General features: G+C 45.9%; 1 protein-coding gene across 5 annotated transcripts in view; it reads left to right on the top strand.

The window, feature by feature from the left end:
• Nucleotides 1-25,010, top strand: part of CTNND2 (catenin delta 2) — an 836,853-nt gene extending 811,843 nt beyond the window's left edge. For all 5 annotated transcript variants that reach the window (XM_084781517.1, XM_084781518.1, XM_084781516.1 and 2 more), the window contains 4 exons: nt 6,624-6,750; nt 10,936-11,067; nt 16,260-16,333; nt 23,796-25,010. In XM_084781517.1, the coding sequence (XP_084637643.1) occupies nt 6,624-6,750; nt 10,936-11,067; nt 16,260-16,333; nt 23,796-24,056 (594 nt within the window). In that variant the 3' untranslated portion in view covers nt 24,057-25,010. The remainder of the gene's footprint in view (nt 1-6,623; nt 6,751-10,935; nt 11,068-16,259; nt 16,334-23,795) is intronic.
• Nucleotides 25,011-25,218: the final 208 nt, after the last annotated feature.

The following is a 25,218-nucleotide window of genomic DNA, read 5'->3' as shown; positions in this document are numbered from 1 at the left end:
CCAAACTAGCATATGTCAGGCATCGTTGTGTCCCTGTGTTAAGCCCAGCACCAGGGCTTCAAAACCAACAAGGCTGTCTGCCTCCCAGCTAGGAGACCAACAGAATCACTGCAGTCTACAGTAGGCTGTGAACATTCAGTGGGAAAGGGAAACCGTAGTGTATTCCTAGATTTCCCAAGCCTTGGCGGCAGCGCACATTTAACTACTGTAACTTGATGCACCTGCATCTCCTGCCTCCTGTTTACCTGGCACAAGACAGAGTCAGGCTGAATGGATTGTAAAAGGGAAGGCACTGCACTGGGTGCTGAGCTAACAGCTAGAAGGTGTGCCGTTTAAAATGGAATCACAGTCAGTGAGGTTCCATACTCAGGTGTGACTGGGCTGGGCACGAATATCTCTCTCAGTTTGCAGAGTGTGACCTATTTTTGCTCCCATAGAAGTCAACATTGAGAGTGCTTTATGTGACATTCCTGTGTGTGTGTGTGTGTGTGTGTGTGTGTGTGTGTGTGTGTGTGTGTATGTGTGTGTGTGTGTGTGTGTGTAACCGTATGTTCCCTAAACTGACATCTCTACCTATGCAGAAAAACTACCAGCCAGTGGTTTGCAACTAGGGTGAGTCAATCCTTAGCATCAACCAGAGGGAGAAGGGAGCTTTTGCAAGGAATTGTGGGTGGGCAGGCCTTCCTCAGAGCACTGCAAACAGAAGGTCGAGGGCTGCAGTGTGGGTGTTGGTACTCCTTAAGCCCTCCCGCTCATGAATTCTGTTGCCCTTGGCTAACAGAGGAGAGAGGAACCAGAACAGAGTTTCTGGTTGATTACACCACTAATGCTGGCAGAGGGGGCCTGGCCCCTCTCAGCCTTCTGCTCCACTTCTCCATAATGACAGACCTGTCAAGTATGGGAGAGCGAGGCCTTGAGAGCCGCTGGAGTCTTGACCAACAGCTCTCTGGTTCGGTCTGTGAACACACCTAGCAGACTCCACACTGATGTGGGTTCAGTGTTTTGCAGTTTCTGTAATAAGAAGTTATGAGGCAAATGCATGCTGTCTGTCCTAGGCAATTTGCAAACTGCTCAGCCCTTCATCCTACCCTATCAGGGAGGTCTCTCCACTAAGAACATTCTGTCTGGAAATGTTTACCATATGATCAAAACTATAAAATGAAGGGGCTGAGGAAATGGCTCGGTGGGTAAAGTAGTCCAATCATGCAGGCATGAGTTCAGATTATCAGCCCCCACACAAATCGCCTGGCATATGATGTACACCTGTATCTCAGCACCAGGAGGCGGGGTCAGGGAGATCTGGGGCTTTATTTCTCATCTAGCATCCTCAAGAGGTGAACTCTGTGATCAGTTTAAGAAGCTGACTCAAAAATAATGTGGAGAGCCATAGAGATGACACTCAAAGCTCACCTCTGTCCTCCACACATACACTGATGGGCATACATGTATATACAACACGTGGTGAGTGTGTATGTCTGTGTGTGTGTATGTGTGAGTGTATCTGTCTCTCTATGTGTGTGTGTGTGTGTCTCCTCTCTCTCTCTCTCTCTCTCTCTCTCTCTCTCTCTCTCTCTCTCTCTCTCTCCCCCCCCCATGTGTGTTGTTGTTGTTGTTGTTGTTGTTGTTGTTGTTGTTGTTCATTCAGGGACTTCACAACAGCTAGTGACAGAGCACTAGACTAAGAGTGAAGACCTGAGATCATGAAGTTGAGCCCTGCCCTAGTTCCCCTGCCCTTGGAACCCCGGAAAATGTCACTGTAGAAAGCTACAGCTTTGGAGGATAATAAATTTCTTAGAGAAACACATAAGAAATGTTGTCACAAAAGCCAGAACTGGTGGAAAGACAGTAGGAGGTGACATAAAAAAAAGGTCAGGTGATTTCTGGAGTCGAGTTAAACCACAATGACTTTGGACTTCTCTTTGAATTTCCATCTCTATCTTCTTGGAACAATTTAACAGCCTCCAGTTTTAAGTCTAATGTGTTAAAAATAAAAACCAATTTGAGGTGCCAGATATCATATCACATTTTTGACAGCTTAGCTGGGTCTCTAGCTGAAGGGCACATCTTCTGGGTCGCTGCTCAGGGTTTGCAGAGTCACGGACATTTTAAAAGTTTCTTATCATCAGCCTTGAGGATTAACAGCTCTTCCCTAGCCACTGTGGCTGTTCCTCATCCTCCATTTTTCTTCCCTGAACTTTCTTATCTAACCCCAATAAGCCATAAGGATGTACAAAGGGATCCTTGGTTAAGCATTTGATACAATAATGTGTGTGTGTGTGTGTGTGCACGCACACACACACACACACACACACACACACACACACACACAACCAAGAAGGAGTTAAAATTTAAACCAGAAAAAAAAAGTGAGCAAAGAGACAAATGATAAACAAAAAGATCTCCTGGAGTTGTAGATTTGTATAAACCAGTTTTGAGCCTTTATAAGGGACATCAAGTAGTAAACAAATGATAGTTTATTGCTAACTAGATTACAAATATGCCCATGGTCAGTGGGACCAGAAGCATGTTCACTTAGCAATAACAGTCTCCTCATAAATATATATCTTCATTTTCTGAGCTTATTTAGAACACAAGGAATTGAATGATCAAAAATTCAAACAGTAAACGACGTGAAGAGCAATGAGGCTTATCTTCACAGTACTAAGTAGCTGGCAGAATTGCCCATAATGAGCTGTGAATGATCTATCCCCTGGTCCAGCTGGACCCTGGTCTCCAGCATCCAATGCTACGCCATACTTTGCCACTTGTTAGGATATGACTATGGACCATCAGAACAGAAAAACCTTCATGGCTTGTCCAGTCGTTTCCGTATGCAGTCATCTCAAAGTTTGGCCATTACAAAATTCCTATTTCACTGCATGAGAGGAAAGAGGGAAAAGGTGACCTCTCATCCAGGGTTGTTGTTTGTATGGTGTTTGTGTGTGTGTGTGTGTGTGTGTGTGTGTGTGTGTGATGCGATGCATGTGCAGAGGTGCACATGTGTATGCGGGCCTGTGGAAGCCTGCTGTTGATAACTGGTTTCTTCTTGATCACTCTGTTGTATAGACTGAGACAGGGTTTCCCTTTCCCCCCTCAGCCCAGAGCTCACTACTTTAGCTTCTCTGGCTGCCATAATGCTGAGGATTTATTTTCACCTCTCTCCATCCCTCACTCACTTCAAGGACCTGGCACTAGAGGTGAACCACAGCATCTGCTCAGAATGTATGTCCATGGGTGCTAGAGATCTGAGCTACAGTCCTCATTCTTGCTTTGTATGACAAGCACTTTACCCACTGTGCCATCTGTCCCGCACCAAAGAGCCTTGCTTTCTGCTCGCCTCTGGAACTGAGCCCCTGCTACTTCTCCTTTCTCACCCCCTCATTCCTGTTTCTTTTCCTGTTGTCTAAGCTATACTATTGTTTTTTAAATTACATGTATTATCTATAGGCCCAGCTAGCAATCAATCAAGATACAGACACTTGTTATATTTTAAAATAGCCTTAGTTAACCTGGGGCAGAGCAGATATCAGTCTTCTAAATTACCTCCCATAGTAGGGCAGGCATGGGATCCCTGCCTCAATCCCATGCCATCTGTTTCCAATAACTTCTATCAAGCTACCTCCCATCCATAGTCCCAAATACTTGCTAATGTTCTTCATCTGGGCTGGATTCTCTATCCATGCCACCGGCCATGTGCTTCTCCTCCAGCTAACCCATGGCGGCCTTCCTCTCTTCGCTTCAGGTCTCCTTTCTCCTCATGGCAGTCTCTCTTCTTCCCAGAATTCTTCTCTCTAAGCCCCACCTATCTCCTTTGCCCTGCCCAAGTGGGATGGCATTTTATTAAGCAAAACGTGGGTCAACAGACAGCAAGCAGTAATTAGCATCAAAATACATCAGACCATCCCCCAACACTATACTCCTTGCTTTCTGCAGGTGACCTCATTTCTCATTTTCACGGGAAAAAAACATGCAAAGCCATGGAAGAAGAAGCTCACATCCTAGCCTCAAATCTCCCCACTTCCCCATCTCTTGACTGGATGGCCTGTCTCTCCTCACCCTTTCCTCTGTGGCCAGCAACTCGTGGTTCATTGAATCCTACTAGTCCTACATCATCGTGTGATGTTCCCTCTTCCCCTATGTCGTCAGCTTCTTTGTCTTGGATGCAGAGTCATTCCAGTCAGCACATAGAAGATCCGAGTGTCTTCCAGACCATCTTTCAGAGCGTCTCTCCATCCCTCACTCTCTTCAAGCCCCATGTTGCTGTTTCTCTCTATTCTAGAACTTCTCGAAGAACTGTCCAAACACCCAGTCTTCCTTTCTTTAATTCAGTCTTCTGATGCCATGTAAGATACTTTACCAAACTTCTCAAACGAAGCCCCTCAATCCCCATCACAGCGGTTTCTACCTTTCCAAGAACAGCGCAGGCACTTGTCCCTGTCGAGTGCTTGGCCTTCTCTTATGCATTTCTTCCCCCTTGCCTTGCCTGACATCACACCAGCCTCAGCCTCCTCCCAGACGTTGCACTCAGTTCCTCTCAGCCTTCTTAGATGCTGTTCTGACTCTGATTCTTGGAGCATCCCTTGGCTCGTGTGGCCGCTGCTTTCTGCCTTTCACAATTTGCATTCCCTTTTCAGATTCTTTCTGTTCTTTTGCTTGGGATAATATCTGTATTCTGAACTCCAGAGCTTTACCTCTTACCTTGCTCCTGAAAGCTAAACTTGTAGCTTCTGCTTGATTCTTTATCCCACAGGCGTGTCTTTCAGGCATTTCTAACCCAACATGCTCCCAAACAAGTCTTGGTTTTCCTTCCAAAATTGCTTTTCTGTCTTTAATTCTTCTCAGGAGCAGAACCTCCAGTCCTCTAGGCTCACGGCAGTAACACATCGTGAAGCATGGTTTCTCTGTCTAATACCCAAAGGTCAAGGCACCATAACTTCCAACAGACATTCAAACATTCCACTTCTCCCCAGAACCTCCATCTCATGTGTTCTCTGCCTCCCCCAAGAGTCACTGGCTCTATTCTATATTCTAGGTGCTGTCTTCAATTCTCAACACTCAGAAGGCTTTGTGTCTCACTGGACCTTTGGTCACTCCTCAGTCATAGCAACCGTTCTGTTTCCACCCCATGCCTTCATGTCTGTTTTTCCTTGACTTGGAAGCCATAGCTCTGTCCTTAGTGCTTGCCTCCATGTAATCCCAAAAGCGTTAACTCTCCAAAGTGCTTCCTTGACTGCGGTCCATGGCGCAGCCGCATTAGTGCTCTGTGCTCTTTTCCACGTACAAGAACATCACATTTTAATAGCAGCATCTTTAATTTGTTTCCTTTTTTACTTTGAGTGGCCACACTATCTTCCTTCTCTGTGAAATGGAATTCAGCTCTCGGAACTGTTGAGAGAATGAATCTATCACACCATTGCTTGCCCAGGACATGTTGGGTAGCCTCTTCCAAAAGAACCTGGCTTCTAGTCCTGGCTTCTTCATATGAGTAAGAACAGGAACTATAAAATCAGATAAACAAAGAGATAAACAAATATTAAGGCAAGTATGAATTGTGTTCTTAATTGTCATCTACTAATATTTGCAATGATTCCTCATAAAACATCAAATTCTTTTAAAGTCTAAATATTATCTTTTAAAAAAGAACTAAATGAGTTAGAAACAGTTGTCTCTGTGACGAGGGAATTGGGAGCAGGGCAGCTGCCTGCTGTTCTCTCTTCCTATGCCAGCACTCCTTGGGACAGTTGATAGAAATACAGTTGAATTTTTCAAGAAAAACCGTAAGGAAAGCCGATGACGTGTTAACAAGAGCCCTTGGCTGTTTTAGTTTTCTTCTTTGTTCTCATTCACAACATGACCTGTAATGCATTTCTGTGGGACTTATAATAAAATAGAATGTATGCATTTCACATGCTGACCAGATATCTGGAAAGTCGGGGAAGATGCGGTGGGAGATGCAGAAGCTGTGAGGGGAGAGAGGGATGGAGCGTGGGACACATTCTGAGAAGTGGAATTCCCGGGATTTCCAGGGAATGTGTCATCATCCAGTGCCTTACCAGAGCCTTAGGTCCTGAGGCAGGCGGGGGATGCTTCTTAGATCTAGAAAGAATTTGGAAATTACAGAAAGGGGATAAATGAGAGAGAGGACAGCTGCTGCCCCAGTACTCTGTTGCTCACAGATCTATCCTACAAATAAGGAAGTCAACACTCGAGAAAGGTTCACTAGCAAATGGAGAGCAAGCAGGCACAGCTGGAGCCCGGTAGGCCGAAGTCAGACATTTTGAGTCATCTGACATTTTAGGCAGCGTATTTGTCTTTAATGATGCATTTGGCACAGAATAAATGGCACAGAGACCATTTATTCAATATTGGTGAGGGAAAAGCAGGCACAAACCACCCACCTTCCCAGCCAGGCTATCTGGAGGGGGAAGAGGTGTGTACTCAATTTCCATTCCTGTGGGTCAAGGCTTGGTGATGTGCGGGAGGAGGGGGTGGGGCTGCTCTGCAATCTCTTCTGTCACCTGCAGAAATGTTTTGCAAGTTCAAAGGCTTGGAATTCCACCCAGTCGGGGGATGACCCATCTCCTGGCCTTCCCTACTTGATAGGAGTGCTCTGTCTTTTACAGGATGGATGGTCACAGTATCACTTTGTAGCCTCATCTTCAACCATCGAGAGGGATCGGCAAAGGCCCTACTCCTCCTCCCGCACACCCTCCATCTCTCCTGTGCGTGTGTCTCCCAACAACCGCTCAGGTAAGAGGCAGCCCAGGCCTTGGCTTCACTCCCAACCCCTCATCAGGATCACACTGGGAATTGCTGTCTTGTATATGGCTTGTACACTGGGTAGTACGTGAGTGCATGTTCTGTTGCGGTGGCAACCCTGTTGGGTTCACACAGACAGAGAACCGGTCTTGGCTGAACTTGCTTCCCAGCTATGGAATGCCCTCTTGCACTCAATGAGGAATGAGTGTAAAGGACATAGGCAAGATTCACATCAGAGTTACATAAGTATTTCTAACTATCTCATACCCAGTTGTCTTGCTATATAGCCTATGAATTATCAGTAAGTCTGTACCATAACCAACTTTTATTCATATTTTTTTCTCTCATCTTACCAAATCCCTAGCACTTGAGTTTTGATCTCAGTTCTTTTATTTCTAAAATACTTTATAGGCTTTCCTGGTCATTTTGAATGATCCCAAATATGAGATGAGAATCTGAATGGTAAATATGTACGTGACTTAGTAACATAAGTGCCCTGCTGGTCTCTTCTTCAAAGTGTATAAGGTGTTAAGCTTATCTTTCCTTGTCTGAATGTTTATTTGTTACATGGGGAATGAATGAAGACTAAATAATCAGATGTCAGGCTGGAGAGATGGCTCAGAGGTTAAGGCACTGACTGCTCCTCCAGAGGTCCTGAGTTCAATTCCCAGCAGCCACATGGTGGCTCATGACCATCTATAATGAGATCTGATGCCCTCTTCTGGCCTGTAGGTGTGCATACAGGCAGAGCACTGTATACATAATAAATAAATCTTTTTAAAAAAATATCCAGTCTCTTTAAAAAAAAAAAAATCAGATGTCCCCAGTGCTTACCCATCTATCTAGGCTCTTATTTTCAACGTCTTTCTGTTCCCCTCCCTGATCCACAACCCCCACTGAGGAAACCCTGGTCTTTGAAATAGCATCTTGGAGAATTGGATAGAAAATCTGCCCAGCAAAGTGGCTGACTGCCCTCAATCTTTTACAGCAGACTTACTGTCACAGGGTGGGGAAAAGCAGAAACAAAGAAAGGAAGTTGGAGTGAAATCAGTTTCCTTCTCAAAACTTCTTGAAAGTTTCTGTGTTCAAGGTATGGTTGTCCGTAGGACATTTGGTCCAACTATAGGTGAGAGTCAGAAACTTAGAAGCACAGAGGTGGCCAATCAGACTTCTAACTCTACAATTCTGAGGCTTAGCGCGCACCTAGGACACATAAGAGGGCGGCTGGCTAAAGGCTCTAAGTAAGAGCTATAGTCAACCAATCAATGTCAGGAGGATGGACTGAGAGCATAGATGGGAAGATGCTGGGATATGGAAGAGCCACCTCCGGAGTAAACAAGCAAGGGCCAGCATGGGAATTCATTCAACGCGTGTTCTGCCTTGCTGTTTCCTAGGCCAGGCACATCAAGACACCTAATAAACATTTGTTCGCATGATTTGATCTTTCCTGGAGCTTAATCCTGATTTACTGGAGACTCAAAGCATCACCGTGTGCAGGGTCTCAGGAGATAATTACACACTTCATGTAGCTTAATAAACACCACCATCTGCGCGATATTAGGCTCTCATTTTAAAAGCTTTGGTCAAAAGGTTCCAAAGTACTGTGCCTTTTTGATTGATAACATAGACTCCTAAATGGCCAGCTTGTGTACAAGGATACCCAGGAGCAGAGGGACAAGGACAGAAGAAGGACTTTCCCAGAAGGTTATGGAAGTATGTGAGACCCCCGCAGCTGATGGGACAAGAATAGGCAGGAGTGGGCTGAGCACAGCCATGCTGGGGATTGTGGGAGCCTGGCTTGTTTTTTGCAGTAATTCTCCATTAAGCTCAGGATCCTAAAGACACATAAAATGCAGCGTACCCCCCGACACAGTACCCCTTGTCTCTACCCAGCCTGAAATGGACAGAGGTTCAGTCCTGCTCTGATCCCTCCTTGAAGATCTGGAGGCCCCGTGTAGCAAGAAAATGCACCCCTCTGTCAGATTGTCAGATCGCTGAGATGTCAAGTGTCTCCGTGACAGATGAGAGCACAGCAAGTCGTCATGTCCATTGCTCGTGGATTTCCACCCGGTGCTCTGACCCAACCTGTATTGTATGGGGCTCAGGCATCTATATTTTAGGAATTTGTGGATTGTTTCTGATGGAAGTCTCGGAGCACTGTAAGAGCTGAGCAAGTGAGCCCGGGCTTCATTTTGAGCAGTTGGGGATGCTGTGAGGTTCTTTTGGGACAGCCGGACAGCGCCTGTTTGCTTTTCCAGAATTCACATGGGACCTCTGAATACATCTGACTTTAGTTCTAATGTCTTCGCCTGCCCGTTCCCCTCCTTTACTGGGATTCCCTGATCTTAGCGAGCTTAGCACAGTTCACACCGCTGCTTCCTGCAGTGTCTGGCACAGGGATTTGCGTGCAGAGTCTACTGAGTTTGACAGAATCCAGTGACTCACATGCTATGAAAATGTACATTCAGGGAATAAGCAAGGCCTGTGTGCTGGGCCTGAGGAACCTGCACAGGATGTGAATGATGCTTTGAAAGGTAAACTGAGGCATGGCTGGAAAAGTGGCTTTGACACTGGCAAGGCAGGCTTTATGTTAAAGAAAAACAGGGTTTTTTTGTGTTGTTGTTGCTCTTGTTGTTGTTGTTGTTTTAAATCACAGCCTTATTCATCACTGGGTATGCTTCTTAGTGGAGTAGATTCCCAGGTTCTGCACACAAAATTCAAATTAAAAAAAGCTCAGGATTTGGGGGTAGAGTCCTTAAACTCTCAGGCACATATTTGGGTAAAGCAAGATTATGGAGTACTGCGCTGGCATTCAGGAAGTCAGATGAAAATGAAAGACAAAAGAACCCTGCAGTTGGGGTCCTCACACTGCATAAGATGTCACCATCACAGTGGAAACAGGTCTGGCCAGCACCCCTGTAGCAACTCACTGTTTTCTGCTTCTTCCCACATCTCTACACTGGCTCACTGTTGAGTTGCTACCAAGCCATCCCACTATCTGTGGTTTCCATATTTCTGGTGCTGGTCTACTTTTTAAAAACATGGAATTCCCTGGGGGAGTCCTCTCTATAACTACATCTCCTTTAGAAACTGGAACATGGCTGATGGTGAGATATATCCCTCGTGCTCAGCAAACAAGAAGCAGATAAAATTTATGGGGTGGGGTGGGGGGAGCATTATCAGCATGATCACCCCAAGAGCTGAGGCCAAAATGCCCTGTCAGGAAAAAAAATGTTCTGCACAGGCACCTCAGGCTGCCTGGAGAAGAGCCCAGTGGGTGACGTGGCTTCAACCCAACAAAGTCCCTACATGGGAGATGCCGATCCTGTCTTACATAAGGCAGCTGTGGGGCAGCTCTGTGTAGAAGTCATACTGCATTTCTTTTCATCACAGATTCTTCATTGTCAAGATGAGTCTTTATTATCCTTTATCCAAATGGCTGGGACCAGAAATGGTTCAGGTTTCTCATCTTGAAACATTTTTTTTTAGGCTGCAATAATTTCATATATGGAATTTCATATATGGAGACATCATGAGCAGAGAACACAAGTCTAAACACAAAATGCATCCATGCTCCCTGTAGAACTTTTATGCAGCCAGGAATTAATTTTACATAAAAGCTTAAGTTATTTTGAGTGCTTTGAGTGCAGCCTGTGCTATGAGGTAGGGCGTGTGGAATTTTCCACCCCGGTTGTCACGTCAGTGCTCAGAAGGTTTCAGACTTCAGAGTGTCTCTGCTTAGGGTTTTCAAATTAGGGATGCTGGGACTCGAAGCGCTCCTCTGAAGCATATCTAATTAAAAAAGAAAGTGACGGAGAGAGAGGGAAGGGAGGAGAATGGACTCGAAAGACCAGATTCATTCTTAAAGGCCATGTGTCCTCCTAGGAAGGCCATGTCTCCACTGTTTCTCCCCAAGGGAGATGATCCCAGGTGGTGATCCTTAATTGCCTGCCTCCAAGTCAAACCGGTCCCATTTATGATAAAGCAGCAGCAGTTGCCATGGACCAAGGGAGGACAGCAATATCAAGAGCCAAAAGTAGCAAAAATAAGTGATGCCTTTACCCATACTGATGTCTGTTGGGCCGTGTGCATTTGTGAAGTTAACTGTTTATGTGAAAAGCCATGCAGACCGTGAAGGGAGATGCAGAAGATAATCTTTCTCCTTTCTTTATACAGCAAGTGCCCCCGCTTCACCTCGGGAAATGATCAGCCTCAAAGAGAGGAAAACAGACTATGAATCTACTGGCAACAACGCCGCTTACCATGGAACTAAGGGAGAGCACACTTCCAGAAAAGACGCCATGACAGGTGAGCCCATTCACATGCTTGACCAGTACAACGCTCTGTAGCCTGGAAGGAGGACTGTCCAGAGCGCTTGAGATCTTGATGGTCCCAAGAACTGGAGGAAGGAGTCAAGCACACCCTTGTCCTGGGACTCCTATTGAGACATTTTCTTTCTTTGCCATGATGCCAGCCTCTTACCTAGCAATGCCCGTGAAGCTTCTAGAGCTTTTGACTTCCTTCCTATATCAGTCAGAACCGCCATCTTTCCATCCCATTGGCTGGAACTCTAGGGAGGCCAAAGCTGATACTCTCGTGCCTGCTGGCTCCCCTCCCAGAATGCCTTGCTCACCCTGGCTTGTAAATGTCTGTGGCCTTACCTCCCCGAATCCTTTGTACAGTTTTTCACTGGTCATTTACAGCTGTCTTCATGGTCTGCATACACCCTGTTTCTCTAAGTATGTGCATATAGTGCTGGGACACAGCAACTGGGACATGGGAGGCTCTTGTAGGGGGCTTAGGTCTTTAAAACTAGACTCTTGGAGCTACACAATTCCTTACCATGTGGATGCAAAGATGGGTCCCTGCTGAAACTAGACTATGAAAAATGGCCTTTAAGAGAAGATCAGGTGGTCATATCGTTGATACAACTGGGGTGAAGACGGGGCAGCCCTAAAGAGTCACAGAGATGCTCTCATCGGAGTACTCTGAGAAGCACAGGGCACGGGCCTCTGATGTTATTTATGCACAGACCTGCAGGGAGGCAGAGCAGACAAATTGGATGATGTATTAAATGTCTCCCAAACCCAGGACAGATAAGATAAATTTTTGCAATAACAAATGTATTTGCCCCAGCAGCAGTGTGTTCTCTGTTAACCCTGCACAGCTGCATAGAGAATTGTACACTAAACAGATGTGTCCCATCCCATCTGCACCCCAGGTCTACATTCTGTCCCCTCGTGCAGACCCCACAGAGGCATGTGTCACCCTTGATCACGAAACGCCCCTTGAGTGGCAGAAATGAATTCATTCTGCCACCAAAGCTTATCCTTCCCTTTCACTGTTTTTCTTTCCTCTGCCCCCATAAATGTTGTGTGTCATCGTTGAACATGGACCAAGAAATCTGAGAATCTGAGTCCCAAGCACAGAGGTGCCCAGCAGAGAATCTAATTCATATTGATTAGCCTGAATTAGTAGTGACAGCAAATTCATCTAAGCGGTCCAATTTATAATTATTATTGCCCCGGGTGGCCACGCCGCAGGAAATCCAAGATGACAGATTGAGATTATAGTTATGAGAGTTATAATTGTAAGGTTGATTGCATTACTATCATTTAAGTTTAGTGTTGCTCTTCAACTCTCTGGCCCAGTAGAGTCATCGAGAAGGCTTGTAAGAGCAACGTGTTTATGTTGGAATGCTGCTAGTTTGCCCACCCACACAGTAAAACAAGACATAAAACGTATCATGTGCCTGATATTCTTCCTGCCTAGAAGATGGCCAAGATCTTGGCAACTCTGCTACTGAGATACATGGAATTCTTTCAACCCACTTAGAGGCTCAAACAGCGTAGCCCTTACTTACCTAAAAACTAAATTCAAAACAATGCTGTCAGTCATGTGGCCAACCTTGAAGAAACCTGAGATCATTACTGAATTTGTTTACATAAGAAAGTTCTTCTCAAGTCAACAGATATTTGTATAAAAAGCTGGTTGATATCAATGGCAATAGTGAGAGTAATAGAATCAATAAAAGGCATGGAGGTGATGGAGAGGTGGTGGAAGCAGTAAGAAACGTGGAGGTGATGTGAGAGTGGTAAGGAAAGACAAGGAGGTGAGGGTGGTGATGGTAATAAAACAAGTGGGGGGCGGTAGGGAAGGCTGCACTGGTAATGAGAGAAGTGATGGTGCTAGTGGTTGTTGCGGGTAATGAGAGATGGGTATCTGACTGTGCGGGTGACTTTGTGACTGTGATAATAGTGGATTGTGACAGAAACGAGCAGTGGAGACAAAGGTGTCAGCGAGGGTGGTAGACGGCAGAGGTCTAGCTCTCTGACAGGCTGTTGAGGGCAGTGTGGAATGGGTCAGGAATGAGGGAGGAGAAATGATGAAAGCGAAGACTATGAACATTAAATATGCTGGGGGGGACGGCAGTGGTGGGGTGAAGGTGCTGGCAAGGATGAAAGCGGAAGCTTAGGTGATGAGCCTGACGGTAGCGATGAACTGAATCACCAGCCGTGCCACAAGAGGACACAACACATCACACTGGAATGAAGCTGCTTCACCGACTTCTACTTTGGAAACGTTGGGAAGTGCCCATTGTTAGAAATTCATGTCAGATTTCTTAGGATCTCCATAGCAAAACTATTTTTATTTTCATTTAAGATTAAACCCGAGGTGTGGTAAAGTTTTGTGGAAGAAACCTCAAATGTTTCTATCTTTCTTGGCCCTGAGGCAGCAATGGGAGCTTTGGCACTCACCAATGAAGAAAGAGTATCTGCTGTGGGCAGTGATGGGCCATGCCCTCAAAGACATGTGGCGGACACATTCCTCGCCTGTCCGTCTTCCCCTAGCTCGGACCCCGTAAATCCAGATCAATGGAATTCTCATCCCAGCCATACCACAGCTTATTTCTTCTGCATTCCTTTTCTATCTTAGATTATGGCTCTAAGAATGTCTTATCAGAGATTTTTATCCCTTTGTGTCCCTCGGGCTACCAAGGAGCATTCAGAATCCCAGCATCAGCTGTGTGTTCAAGCATGCAGGTGGCTGGCTGCTGTTTCTCTGGTTGCCTAGGAACCTCCTGTGTGCCACCTGATCCCTGGATACACAGCCTAACTTTTAGGTTTATTGGGGGCTTTGCCTTTCCATCTGAACTTTCCTTTCCGTCAGGTGATGCCTGCCTTTGTCTGTGTCTCTCTTATGCCTTTTAAAGCCATCCTAATCCTTTTGGTTAGAAACTGAGTGCGCAGGGAATGACACCAAAAAGAAAGGCACTTCTGTGTGAAGAACATCCTTGAGACCCTTCACTTTATATGTAGTTCACTCTCAGCCAGATTCTCTTCTACACAGGCCAGTGAGCCAAAGAGCTGAGGACAGAGCTTCCAACAGAAACATATTCTACTTAAAAGCCAACAATGCAATGTGGAAAGAGGCCACGGTTGTTAATAGAACAAATGTCCCAGCCCCCTGGAATGCATTATTTCAAATAGGGAACACCAGCCTTTCACCTCGGCCTTACAGGGACATATATAGCACATGTTTTGCTGGGCAGGTAGATCGCATTCTATGGCTGACGCCTTTGTTAAGTCACTTGGTAATTATATCTCTTGCCCTGTGAAGATCCACTGAGACCAGGCACCATCCCAGAGAAACAGAGAAGACAAGACATACCTGTTTTTATGGGGCATCTGCTCTAGTACACAAAGGCTAGCAATAAATAATGTCAGCAAAGAATATGTTCTCCTACAAGGTAATGTTACATGATATTGGTGTAATCGGGACTGAGACAGAGGGGGACAGATAGGAAGGGTAACTTTGCATGCCGTGGACCACAGGGAGACAGTCTCAGCTGATGACTGAACACCAACCAGATCCCAGAATCAGGATAAAGGAAGCTTTGCAAGAAGAATCTCCCTAAGTGCACACAAACTTGACTCACTCAATAAAGCAAAGAGGAAGAGGGTGGCTAAGAGACGGAGAGTGAGGTGGGGAGAGATCATGTGGAGCTTGAGCACTCGAGTATTATCAAGGAGGGAGAGTGACCTAGTCCAACCCAGAAAACAAAAGGATACCCTTGGCTGTGGAAGACTGGTGAACAGAGAAGACAGAAAAGACAGGAAGCTGGAACCACTAGGAAAATTCAGTGACCCGAGAGAGATTGTCTCCACAGTAAGTAGGAAAGGTACAGTGTCAGAGAGTGGTATGAAACTGAAAATGAGGGGCTGCGGAAATTGTTCAATGAATAGAAATATGTGTTTTGCAAGCCTGAGGAGCTGAGTGCGAGTATCAGATATTCCTGTAAGGAACTGGGCGTGGCTGCATGTGCCTGCGACTCCAGCATTGGACGAGCAGAGACATGCAGCTATGGAGTGCTTCACAGCCAACCGTTCTAGTCAAAATGGTGAGATTCCACTTCGGTGACAAGGCAACAAGGTGGGAGCAATAGTGGACAACACCTGATGTCCTGCTCTGTCCTCCACATGTACCGTGCATGAGCAGGGTACATGTGCCCACACCTCCATGTGCTTGCGACACACACAGGGGGTAAAAAGATGAGCTCTCAGCCTCACTTTCCAAGCAAAGTTTTCCAAGGTTTTAACTGCATGGCTACTCTACGCCTTTCAGGCAATAATGATAGCAATGAGTGGTGTTACGTAAAGCCCTGCTCTGGTGTGATTTTCATTTCAAGAGAGTAGGTGGTGTGTAAATTTCATTATCCCTGGGTCCTGAAAGCCAGGGACACATTTTAAAGGTTTGTGTGCCCTATTGATCTGACCCTAAATAAGTAGCATTTTCCAGATCTTTCTCCCAGTATATGTGAGAGGAACGGTGCTCTTCGTCTGGGCCTGTGGCACGGACCTGCAAGGTACCAACTGAGGAAATGGGCACATCTTCCAGGAACAGGATACCTCCCCTCTCCTCACCTAGACACCAAGCATATGGAAAGATGGAGTGTGGGCTTCTGTCCCTGTACCTGACAGGATTTTGAAGCTCCCCACTCTCTATGGCCAGATGTGCAAGGAGTGGGGAGATGGTGTTGTCTGCATGGCCTTCAGGCCTTGGAGAACAAACTGTCTGAAAGATGACCAAGCATGTGTGTGCATTCAAATTAGAAACTGCGTTCTTGTCATTCTCTAGCTAAAAGCTGAGCTGCTGATTCAGGCTCCTGCACGCTCCAGTGCAGGTGACAAGCTTTTATTATCCTTTGGTTTTTACCAGGAAAGAAGGCAATAAAACTTGCAAGATGACCATCTGTCATCCGCTCCTGCCCTGACCCTGTCCGCGATGCGAACGTTATTAGAATAAGCTGACAAGTTACCGGGAGCGCACAGGGTGGTTTCCTCTTCTTTCTGAATATGTAAAAGGGGACTTGGGGACAAAGAGGTCCTTCCACTTGGAATGGTTCGTGACAAACCAAAGCTGTATCAGGCCAAGAACCTGCCTTGATACTCAGAACCTGGCCTTTATTGCTAGTAATTTTGTTTTCCTTTTGCTTGTAGCTCAAAACACTGGAGTTTCAACTTTGTATAGGAATTCATATGGTGCGCCCGCTGAAGACGTCAAACACAACCAGGTAAAGCACAAGCAGCATGTCTGTATTATTATTCCTAGTGACTCATGTGGCTTAGAATTATAAATTGGGTTTTCAAGGAGTAAACCAACTTATATTTCGCATTCATCAAAACGCGTGTGAACGGGGGCAGTAGCACGCTTTAAACAGGCAACCCGTGGTTTCCTTATCACTTCCTGCCTGGCAGGAAAAAGTAGGTGTCATGCTGTGGTGCTGTCATGGCTTGGATGTGGTGTATCTGAGGGCTTCATGTGTGGGGCATATGACCTTCAGTGTGACAATGTTTAGGAGATGGGGTCTGTGCGAAGGTCATTGGCGACATTGACCCTAAAATGTCTGCAGTAGTTCCTACGAGGTCTGGGGCTAGCTCTCTCTGGAGCCTGCCCTTCTCCAGGAGGAGATTCCTGTCTCCGGGTGGTGTCTCTTGCATGCATGTATGCATGCACTGTAGCCAGCCCAATGCCCTCTGCTCTGAAGTTGTCATCACGGCGAGCCAGTGCTGACACCACGCCTTGAACATCCAGACCTGTGAGATAAATAGTCCTCATTCCTTTCTAAAGTTACCCAACCTCAAGCATCCCATGACAGTAATGAGAAACAGAATAAATAAAGCCCCAAATAGACCAGTATAAGACACCAATGACTAAAGCATAATTATTTGTTGATTAAGCAGGCCCTGGGCAGCTTTTATGCCCCAGTCAACTGTGATTGACACAAAAGTGTTATTTTGCACATGATATTTACCAACAGCAGAAACACCACTATAAAACACTAAACAATCTGGGTCTCTGTTTGCTTTATTTTGGAACCATTTGTTGAAGGACAGCTTTGCCCATTTCTGTGTGTCTATGAGAGAAAAGGCAGAGGCTTGGCCATATGTTGTTCTCACTCCTGTGGTGGGCATCAGGGAAAGACTGTGTCTTTGTGACTACCTGTGGCTAATAACCCTCTCCAAGGCTAGCTTCTGTGGATGCCTTAGTCCTGCCACACTTCAGAAAAGTTATACAGAGAGGAATAACCAAAACCCATGCACTTGATTGCAGTGGCCAGGGGTAGGAGGTCATGGGGAGAGAGGGCATGTGGCTTTGGAATAATATCATCCCCCTCACCAGATGGCCACGCCCCTAACCAGGTGGCCACGCCCCTAACCAGTGGCCATGCCCATCACCAGGTGGCCATGCCCCCTCACCAGGTGGCCACGCCCTCTCACCAATGGACATGACCTATGCAGTCTCATTTCTAAGGAAGGGTAGGGGAACACGACACTGTCTTTGAACTCAAATTGCTTTTCATGTCTGATCAACCATCAGCAGGAAATGTGATCCTTAGCAGAAGAGTTAGCCCCCTGCATTCCTGTTTTCCAGTCAGTGCACACCCACTCTGGAAGACATCTGGTGTGGTTGTAACCCCCCATTAGTGCAATGGCCCAAGAGCCTGCCTGACATATTGCTAACAGCTAACTGCCCACTCTGCTAAAAGCCAAAAAGCCAGTGAATAAATAATCTGAGTCATAAACAGTAGAGAGGAGATCACCAGGGTGGCCCCAACTATTCTCTTGCCAGTGAACCTGCCTACATGAAAAGATGGGGATGAAGTGTGTTAGAAATTTTGACTCTATTTATGGCAATAAACTTTTTTTTTCTTGTAGCAAATATCTGTAGTTACAGGGAGCAAAGACTCTCCAGCTCTCAAAGAGGGTTGTAGGGATGAGACGAAGCTTTTGATGTTGCAGGCAAGGATACAGGATTAGCCTGTAGTTGAGCAGGTAAAAAGATGCTCACAGCAGAATCAGCACATTCACAGCAGCTTACCTGTCCAAGCTATTCTGCTGTACCTGGTAATAAAAACAATCTAGTATAGCTCAGGCATGGTTGGCAGATCATGGTGTGACTACAGTAGCTCCCAAGATTACCTGTTCCCTACATTTATAGAACAGTCCATAATGTTCTCGAAAGCACATCTTTAAGACTATTCTGATCATTTATGTAAATTGTAACTAAGGCTTGCAAAGTCCCAGAGAACAGACACTTGACCTGGGCCATGTGTAGTTCCCCAGACCATAATCCCAGCACTCAGGATGCTGTTGCCATTAGTTCAAAGCCAGCCTGGGCTACAAAGTGAGTTCTAAATCAGGCAGGGCTACAGAACAAGAACCTGCCTCTAAACAAAACAGTCACAGTGAAGGGGCAGACAGCAGCTGACCATAAGGAGGTGGGTCTCCAGGACAACGCAGAAGACTGGAGTACTGAGATGGGGGCCCGAGTCCCGGCACCCGGCATATGTGCTAATGTGAGGGTAGGTAGGGCAACAGCCCTGATCCACAGTCTCTGTGACCCCACAGAAGAGGAGCCAGGCTCTGAGGCACAATTCATGTGACTCCCAGGAACTCCGTGCACATTTCCAGTCAATTATGTACTTAAAGTTTCCTAGGAGACACAGCCAACAGTGTAAAGTTGATGATCCATGGTTTTTAGGCCTGGAGTGACAGGTCACATTCTTTGAACATTCCCCCCAGAGTCCCAGTGAGCTTCTACTCATCAGGCCTACACTTGCACATGCAAAGATACTTGACTGCACATGCCTGGCTGACAGGGGGAAGTTTTGCTCAGAAATTCTCTACAAAGGCGGTACATGTTTTAATGACCTTTAGTTCTCGCATTGGTGTCCTGAGTCCCAATCTTAAGTAAGAGAACAAGTATTGTTGTCACAAGAGATAAGGAAATGATTATCAAGGGACAGGGAGGGACAGTTTACCTTCAGCCCTCTAGCTGGGAAGAAGCAGACTCAACCCGACTCACTTGTCTCTGTGTTCCACCTCCCATCTCTTGTCACCTCAGTGACCTTCAAATCTGGGCCGAAGCCCCACTCACACCCCCATTTCCCACCCGCCCACTGCACCCCCACCCACCCCCCCTTACTGCTATGAAACTGTAGCTTTGGGGGCCCCGAAACCAGACCTCCTGATTCAATCAGTATGGAAGTTAGCCCAGTAATTTTCATCTTGGACAACTTGCTGCTTCTGTGTGACTACTCTGAGACACAAGAGACAAAGTAAACGGAAGTCCTTAGCACTTGACCCATGCAGTTAATGGTCTGAATCTTCCATTTTCCCTCAGTGGGAAACTCAGAAGATCCTGTTATCAGCAGCTGTTCGTCCTTGTGTTCAAAATAAGTCCAGTTTGCTAGTCCTCCTGATCTTTTCCTCTCTGGTGTTGTTGTAACACAACACTTGAGGCTGAGTGCCACATAAAGGAAATATGTCTACTTAGCTCCCATTTGGGGAAGCGGAAGATATGGTATCAATAGGCCCCACCTGTTCATTCTCCTGTATAACTGTCCTGGCTGCACAGTGTGGCTGAGAAGCAGAAAAGCCGTCATAATCGCTGCAGAAAGGAACAAACATGGGCGGCCTCGCCTTACGAAGAGCACATCTTGTGACAATGACCTCACTCTGCTTCCCCAGCAGCAGTATATCCTAAGGTGGTGCCTCTGTGACCCACTCAGGTCCCACTGGGCTCCAGTTCTTCTTATGCTATTGTTTGTTTTGGAGTTGGGTTCTATCTGTGGAAGGCCAGGCTATCCCAGGACTTACAGTGAGCCTCCTGCCCAGCAATCCCAAGTGTTGGGACTGTAAGCTGAGCTGACGTGCCTGGCATAGACCTCGTGACTTACAGCTCCCACCACCCCAGCAGCACCACATTATAGGCCAGCCCATGGAGAGCAAACCATGGCCCTGGCGAGCTCCATGGAGAATAAAATTGAAGACTTTTTCTGTCATCGCACTTAAGAGGGTTTTTTTTTCTTTAAGTATTCTTTGTAATTTGAGCATTCTCGTATCTGAGAAAAGTTTATGAGAGATGAGTTTGTGGGAAGATGAGTTGGAGGCCAAGCACAGAGTGTAGCCCCAGTAACTCCCACCCAAGCTGGCATGTCATACCTTGCTTCCCACAAAGGATGTAACCTTAAGACAGAATCGATCTCAACCTCGGCTTTCTGCTGCTCAGGCCTTCCTCCAAATAGTACGGATGTGCTTATAAACCCCCACTGCTAGTAGAATCGTCCCTCCTAGAAATCTGGTCTGTAAAAACTCTATGAAAATGACATACTAGGGGACTTTTCACTTGTCATGCCTTTAGAGTAAATCACAAAAGCGCAGCCAGCATCCCTCCGCTGTGAGTGTCTTTCACTAGCCAACATTGCAGGTGACTCAGTCAGTCCTTTCAGGTATGGCATACCACACACCACGTAAGCTAGGTAGTCTGTGTATGGACACGCCCAAATTTGAGGCACTAAATCTTAGAAGAGATTAAACTAAAGGACTTCGTGCATAATACACACTCAGATAATGAGCTTAGGCCTAATTCTAAAAAATGCCCCCCAACCAGGGGGCTGTATGAAAGAAGGGAGGAATGAGGGACAAAAAGAGAGGAAGAAGAGGAGGAGGGATGGAGGGAAGGAAGCCATAAGCCTGAGGAATGACTTCCCCTAAGGACATCCTTGGCTCTGGCACTTCACGCATTGGCCACCAAGGCCAGCACAGAAGAACCATACCTTTTCTGTCTCCTCAAGAAGACATCATTTTTCTTTTTTATCACAGAGACCAGTGAGGTCCGCCCTCCAGGGTTTGACCATGGTGGCTCTCCGCAGGACTGGGCTAGCACAGTGAAGACACAGGGATCACTTAGGTCCCAGCTCCACAGGTCCACTCACCATGATACCTTAGAGAGGCTGGTTAACTGCCAGAGTGTCCATTTCCTTCCGTACAAAATAGGAGTCAGAAGGACAGACAGATGAGTAAGTAGACAGATGGAAGATACAGATACAGGTCGATGTGGCGTGCACGTATATACAGTTCTGTGATGCTTTGAGGAATAAGAAAAGAACAGTTGATTCAGTGCTGAAGGTGATGCCTGTGAAATACAAACACTAAGTTGTAGCAAGTGGCCTGTACTCACTTTCAAGCCTTCTGACTGGGCCTTTCAGAGCTGCTAGTTTGGACAGCAGCACAGTCTTGCAGAGTGTGCAGCCGTTTCTGGAATGGGAAGAGCACACTCCCAAGCATGCAGATCACTAGACCTGCATGGTCGCAGGCTAATTCTAGAATTCCTCTCACGCCTAACATCTTGGGAAAGCAGAGGTTAATGCTCCGTGAGCACACAGACTTCCACAGGTAGACTGAAATCTTGGTCGTTCACCACCACTGTGATGAAGTTCACCACATCTATGGAGAGCTGATCGATTGCTAGTATAAATCAATTATACATAAAAGAAGGAGTTTCGCCTACTTGAGAGAAGAATTACATTCGGGCCATTAGAGGTATTCATTTATACACACTCCGCTAATTACAAATCACTACCTATTAACTAAACCCATTTCTAAAGGAGCCTACCATGCCGAGCCTTAGTAAAATTAATAGGGAATTACTGAATCTGCTGAAAAGTAATCAAACTGTGTCCTTCCCAGAGTGTTTTGTAATCCATGCCAGACACCATGGCGATTACAAGCTATAGAGCTTTGCACATCTCTGTGGACACCGGCATGGGGTCCCACTCATCCCATACCTTAAAAACATCTGCTCATAGTGAAGGGTCAGGTACCTGAAAAGGAATCCTAGATTCAGTCAAAACAGGAAGAGACTGTGAAGAGGGGCGTGGGGAGTCCTTTATCTCACACCCTCTAAAGCCAAGCAGAAGGAAACAGTTTTTGACTTCTAACAAGGCTCTTGGGACCCTTGGATGTTTCTAGATCCTACCTCTGACAGTAACTCACAGAAGCCAAGAACAAGGAGTATTGAGAGTTGGGCTGGAACACCAGAAAGTACTGCAGACACCACCTTCTAGTGAATTCTAGCTCTTGGGCATGACAGGCAGGTGTTCCTCCAATGAGCTGTACCTGAGCCTTTTTAAACTTTAACTTTGAGGCAGAGTGTTTACTAAGTTGCCAAGGCTGGCCTTGAACTACCCAGGCCTCAAACTTTGCATCCTTCTGCCCAGCCTCCCTTGTATGTGGTATTACAGGTGCAAGCCACTGTTCCTGCAGCATTCTTTAATCGAACCAGTTTCTAATTGCACCGTCTTAGGAAATATTTGGTCTTCCACAGAGTAGACTATTTGAGTGTGTATCTGTCTGAGGTCCTGGTCCCTTGGAGCAGGTGTGACAGAGTGAACGAACCACAGGGACACCTCAGCTTCTTACATAATCACAGGAACGTGTTATAAGCAGGAGATATGTGGCCATTAGACCTTATACATCCACAGGCTGTTTGATGTTGCAGCATCTAGGTGCAATAGCAAAAAGTGCAGAAAAAATAAAAATGAGCATCTTTATTCTATAGAGTTAATTCCACAGCTCACCTAGCATGATTGTACAGCTGCTGTGGCAAACAGTTGAGGGTTCCTCAAAGCGTTAAACACAGAGTTTCTGTCTGATACAAGATACATCCCCCCCCCCAAAAAAGGAGGTGGGAATCAAATAGACAGAGGTGCATCCAATTATCTACCAAAGACAAATGGATAAACAAAATGTGGTATGTCCATTCAAAGTAATATTATTTGTTCTTCAGAAAAATATTCTGAAACATTCAACAGGTAGAAGTGATGAAAACATGCTGAGGGAGAGCAGTCAGACACACAAGCTAAATACTGTGTGGCTCCACTCATGTGAGGCTCCAAATGTAGGCAAATTCATAGACAGAAGTCACCATGGACAGCTCAGGATCCAGGAGTGGACAACACTTTTTAATGAGTACAAACCTAGACCCAGTGATCTTGTCTAGCCAACTTGACCCCGGGGGTCCTCTGTCTCTACCTCCTCAGTACAGGGGACAGCCATCAAACCTACCACCCTTTAAGTGGGTTCTGAGCACTCAAACTCTGGTCTTCAATTCCATGGCAAGCACTTCATCCACTGATGCATCTCCCTGATGCTCTGGGCAAGTTACGGAACCTCTCCCATACCTCTTTCCTGGCTAGAACACCAGAAAGACCAAATGTATTTGTTCTTATACATGGCTGCTAAAACCCAAGTTGCTTTCACAGAAGCACCAAGTAGGACAAGGAGGAAAGAGAGGATGCCAGCTAAGGGCCCCTGGGCCCCTATGAGGCAGGGAGAATAGGCACTCACATCCACAGTACTGCAGGGTGACAGTCATGGTGAGTTTTGTGTACTTTATAAAGAACTATACAAGGGAAGTTTGAAGATTCTCAGAACACAGAAATAATGTGGACGAGGAAGTCAAAATGCTAGTCGACACATTGAATGCCAGCATCAAAGCACCAAATTGCATCCCAAACACATGAATTGAAAACAACATGTCAAATTACATGGAAAGAGCACAGCCCCAGGCAGTGTACAGAGAGCCTGGGACAGGCTCCAGTCCTTTACGTACATGGTGGTAGAGTGACATGGGGAGAGAGGGCAGGTCAGGGAACCCACTGACCCAGAGTGACACTTTCTCTCCTCCAGGTTTCTGCACAGCCCGTGCCCCAGGAGCCCAGCAGGAAAGACTACGAGCCCTACCAGCCGTTTCAGAATTCCACACGAAATTACGATGAGTCCTTCTTTGAAGACCAGGTCCATCACCGCCCTCCAGCCAGCGAGTACACCATGCACCTGGGCCTCAAGTCCACCGGCAACTATGTTGACTTCTACTCCGCTGCCCGTCCTTACAGTGAACTGAACTATGAAACGAGCCACTACCCGGCCTCGCCCGACTCCTGGGTGTGAGGAACCAGGACACGAGGCACTCCGGGAACAGTGCATGTGCATGCATACCACACGACATCCGGTTTCTTTTCTTTTTCTTTCTTCTTTTTTTTTTTTTTTCCTCCCCTGCAAATTTAGTTTGTTAAAGCCTGTTCCATAGGAAGGCTGTGATAACCAGGAAGAAATACTCAGAGCTATTTTAGAAAGCTAAATGAATCGAGAGTTAACTGGGAAATCAATTGAAAAAGCTAAACGCAACCCTAAATGTGATCATATTCAACACCTTTCTAGTTTGAACTATAGAGTTTTTAAAGTGCTTTATAGTCTGCGTGGCTGGAGGAAGGGAGAGAGGAGACAGTCAGGGTGGTAGGCGTGGAGGTTATCGCTAAGCACAAGACAGAATAGTTTACACACTATGGGGACGGCTTCTCACGCGTTGTTTACTCTTCTCTTCATCCGTGTGACTCTAGGCTTCAAGTTGCATTGGGGTTCCTCTGTACAGCAAGACGTCTCTTGCCTTTTGTTAATGCATTGTTGTAAAGTATTTGATGTACATTACAGATTAAAGACGAAGAGTGCATTGTGTATATTACACCAATGCCACCGTGTTTCCTCATCAATGGTTCTAAATATTGCTTCAATTTCAAACTTTTGAAAGATGTATGGATTTCCAGTTTTCTTTTCTTTTCTTTCCCCCAGTATGTTTTAACAAAAAAGAGGAAAAAAAAAACAGGAAAAAAAAAGGAATATTTAGCAGTATTGTTCGTTCTGATATGTGATTTGTTTGTGGCAACTAATCAAAGCATCCAGCAGTTTCTCACAGCTAACACGTCATTCCACACTCCGTGTCAACAAAGTGCTTTTTCACTGCCTAAAATTTTAGATGTAGATATTTGAAATAGACTTTTTCATTTATACCAGTTTTCTTTATGATGATACAGTGTTAAAAGAAAATAAATTCCAATTGATCTGTCATCCACATTTGCTAAGAATGTCTATTTCCATGGACCAATCTTACAAAATACACATTCTTGCTTGTGTGTCTGTGCGTGTGCGGGTGTGTGTATGTCAGTGTACGTATAAAGCTGACCTGTGTGGGATCTTATTTGAATAGAAGCTATTCCATCCGCTGTCCATCGTGTACAAGCCTTTTGTTTTTCAATATCAGTGTGCATCAGTTCGT

This window comes from Acomys minous (genome assembly GCF_964271855.1).
Source record: "Acomys minous genome assembly, chromosome: 5".
Classification (NCBI taxonomy): Eukaryota; Metazoa; Chordata; class Mammalia; order Rodentia; family Muridae; genus Acomys; species Acomys minous.
This window is presented reverse-complemented; position numbering and strand designations above follow the sequence as displayed.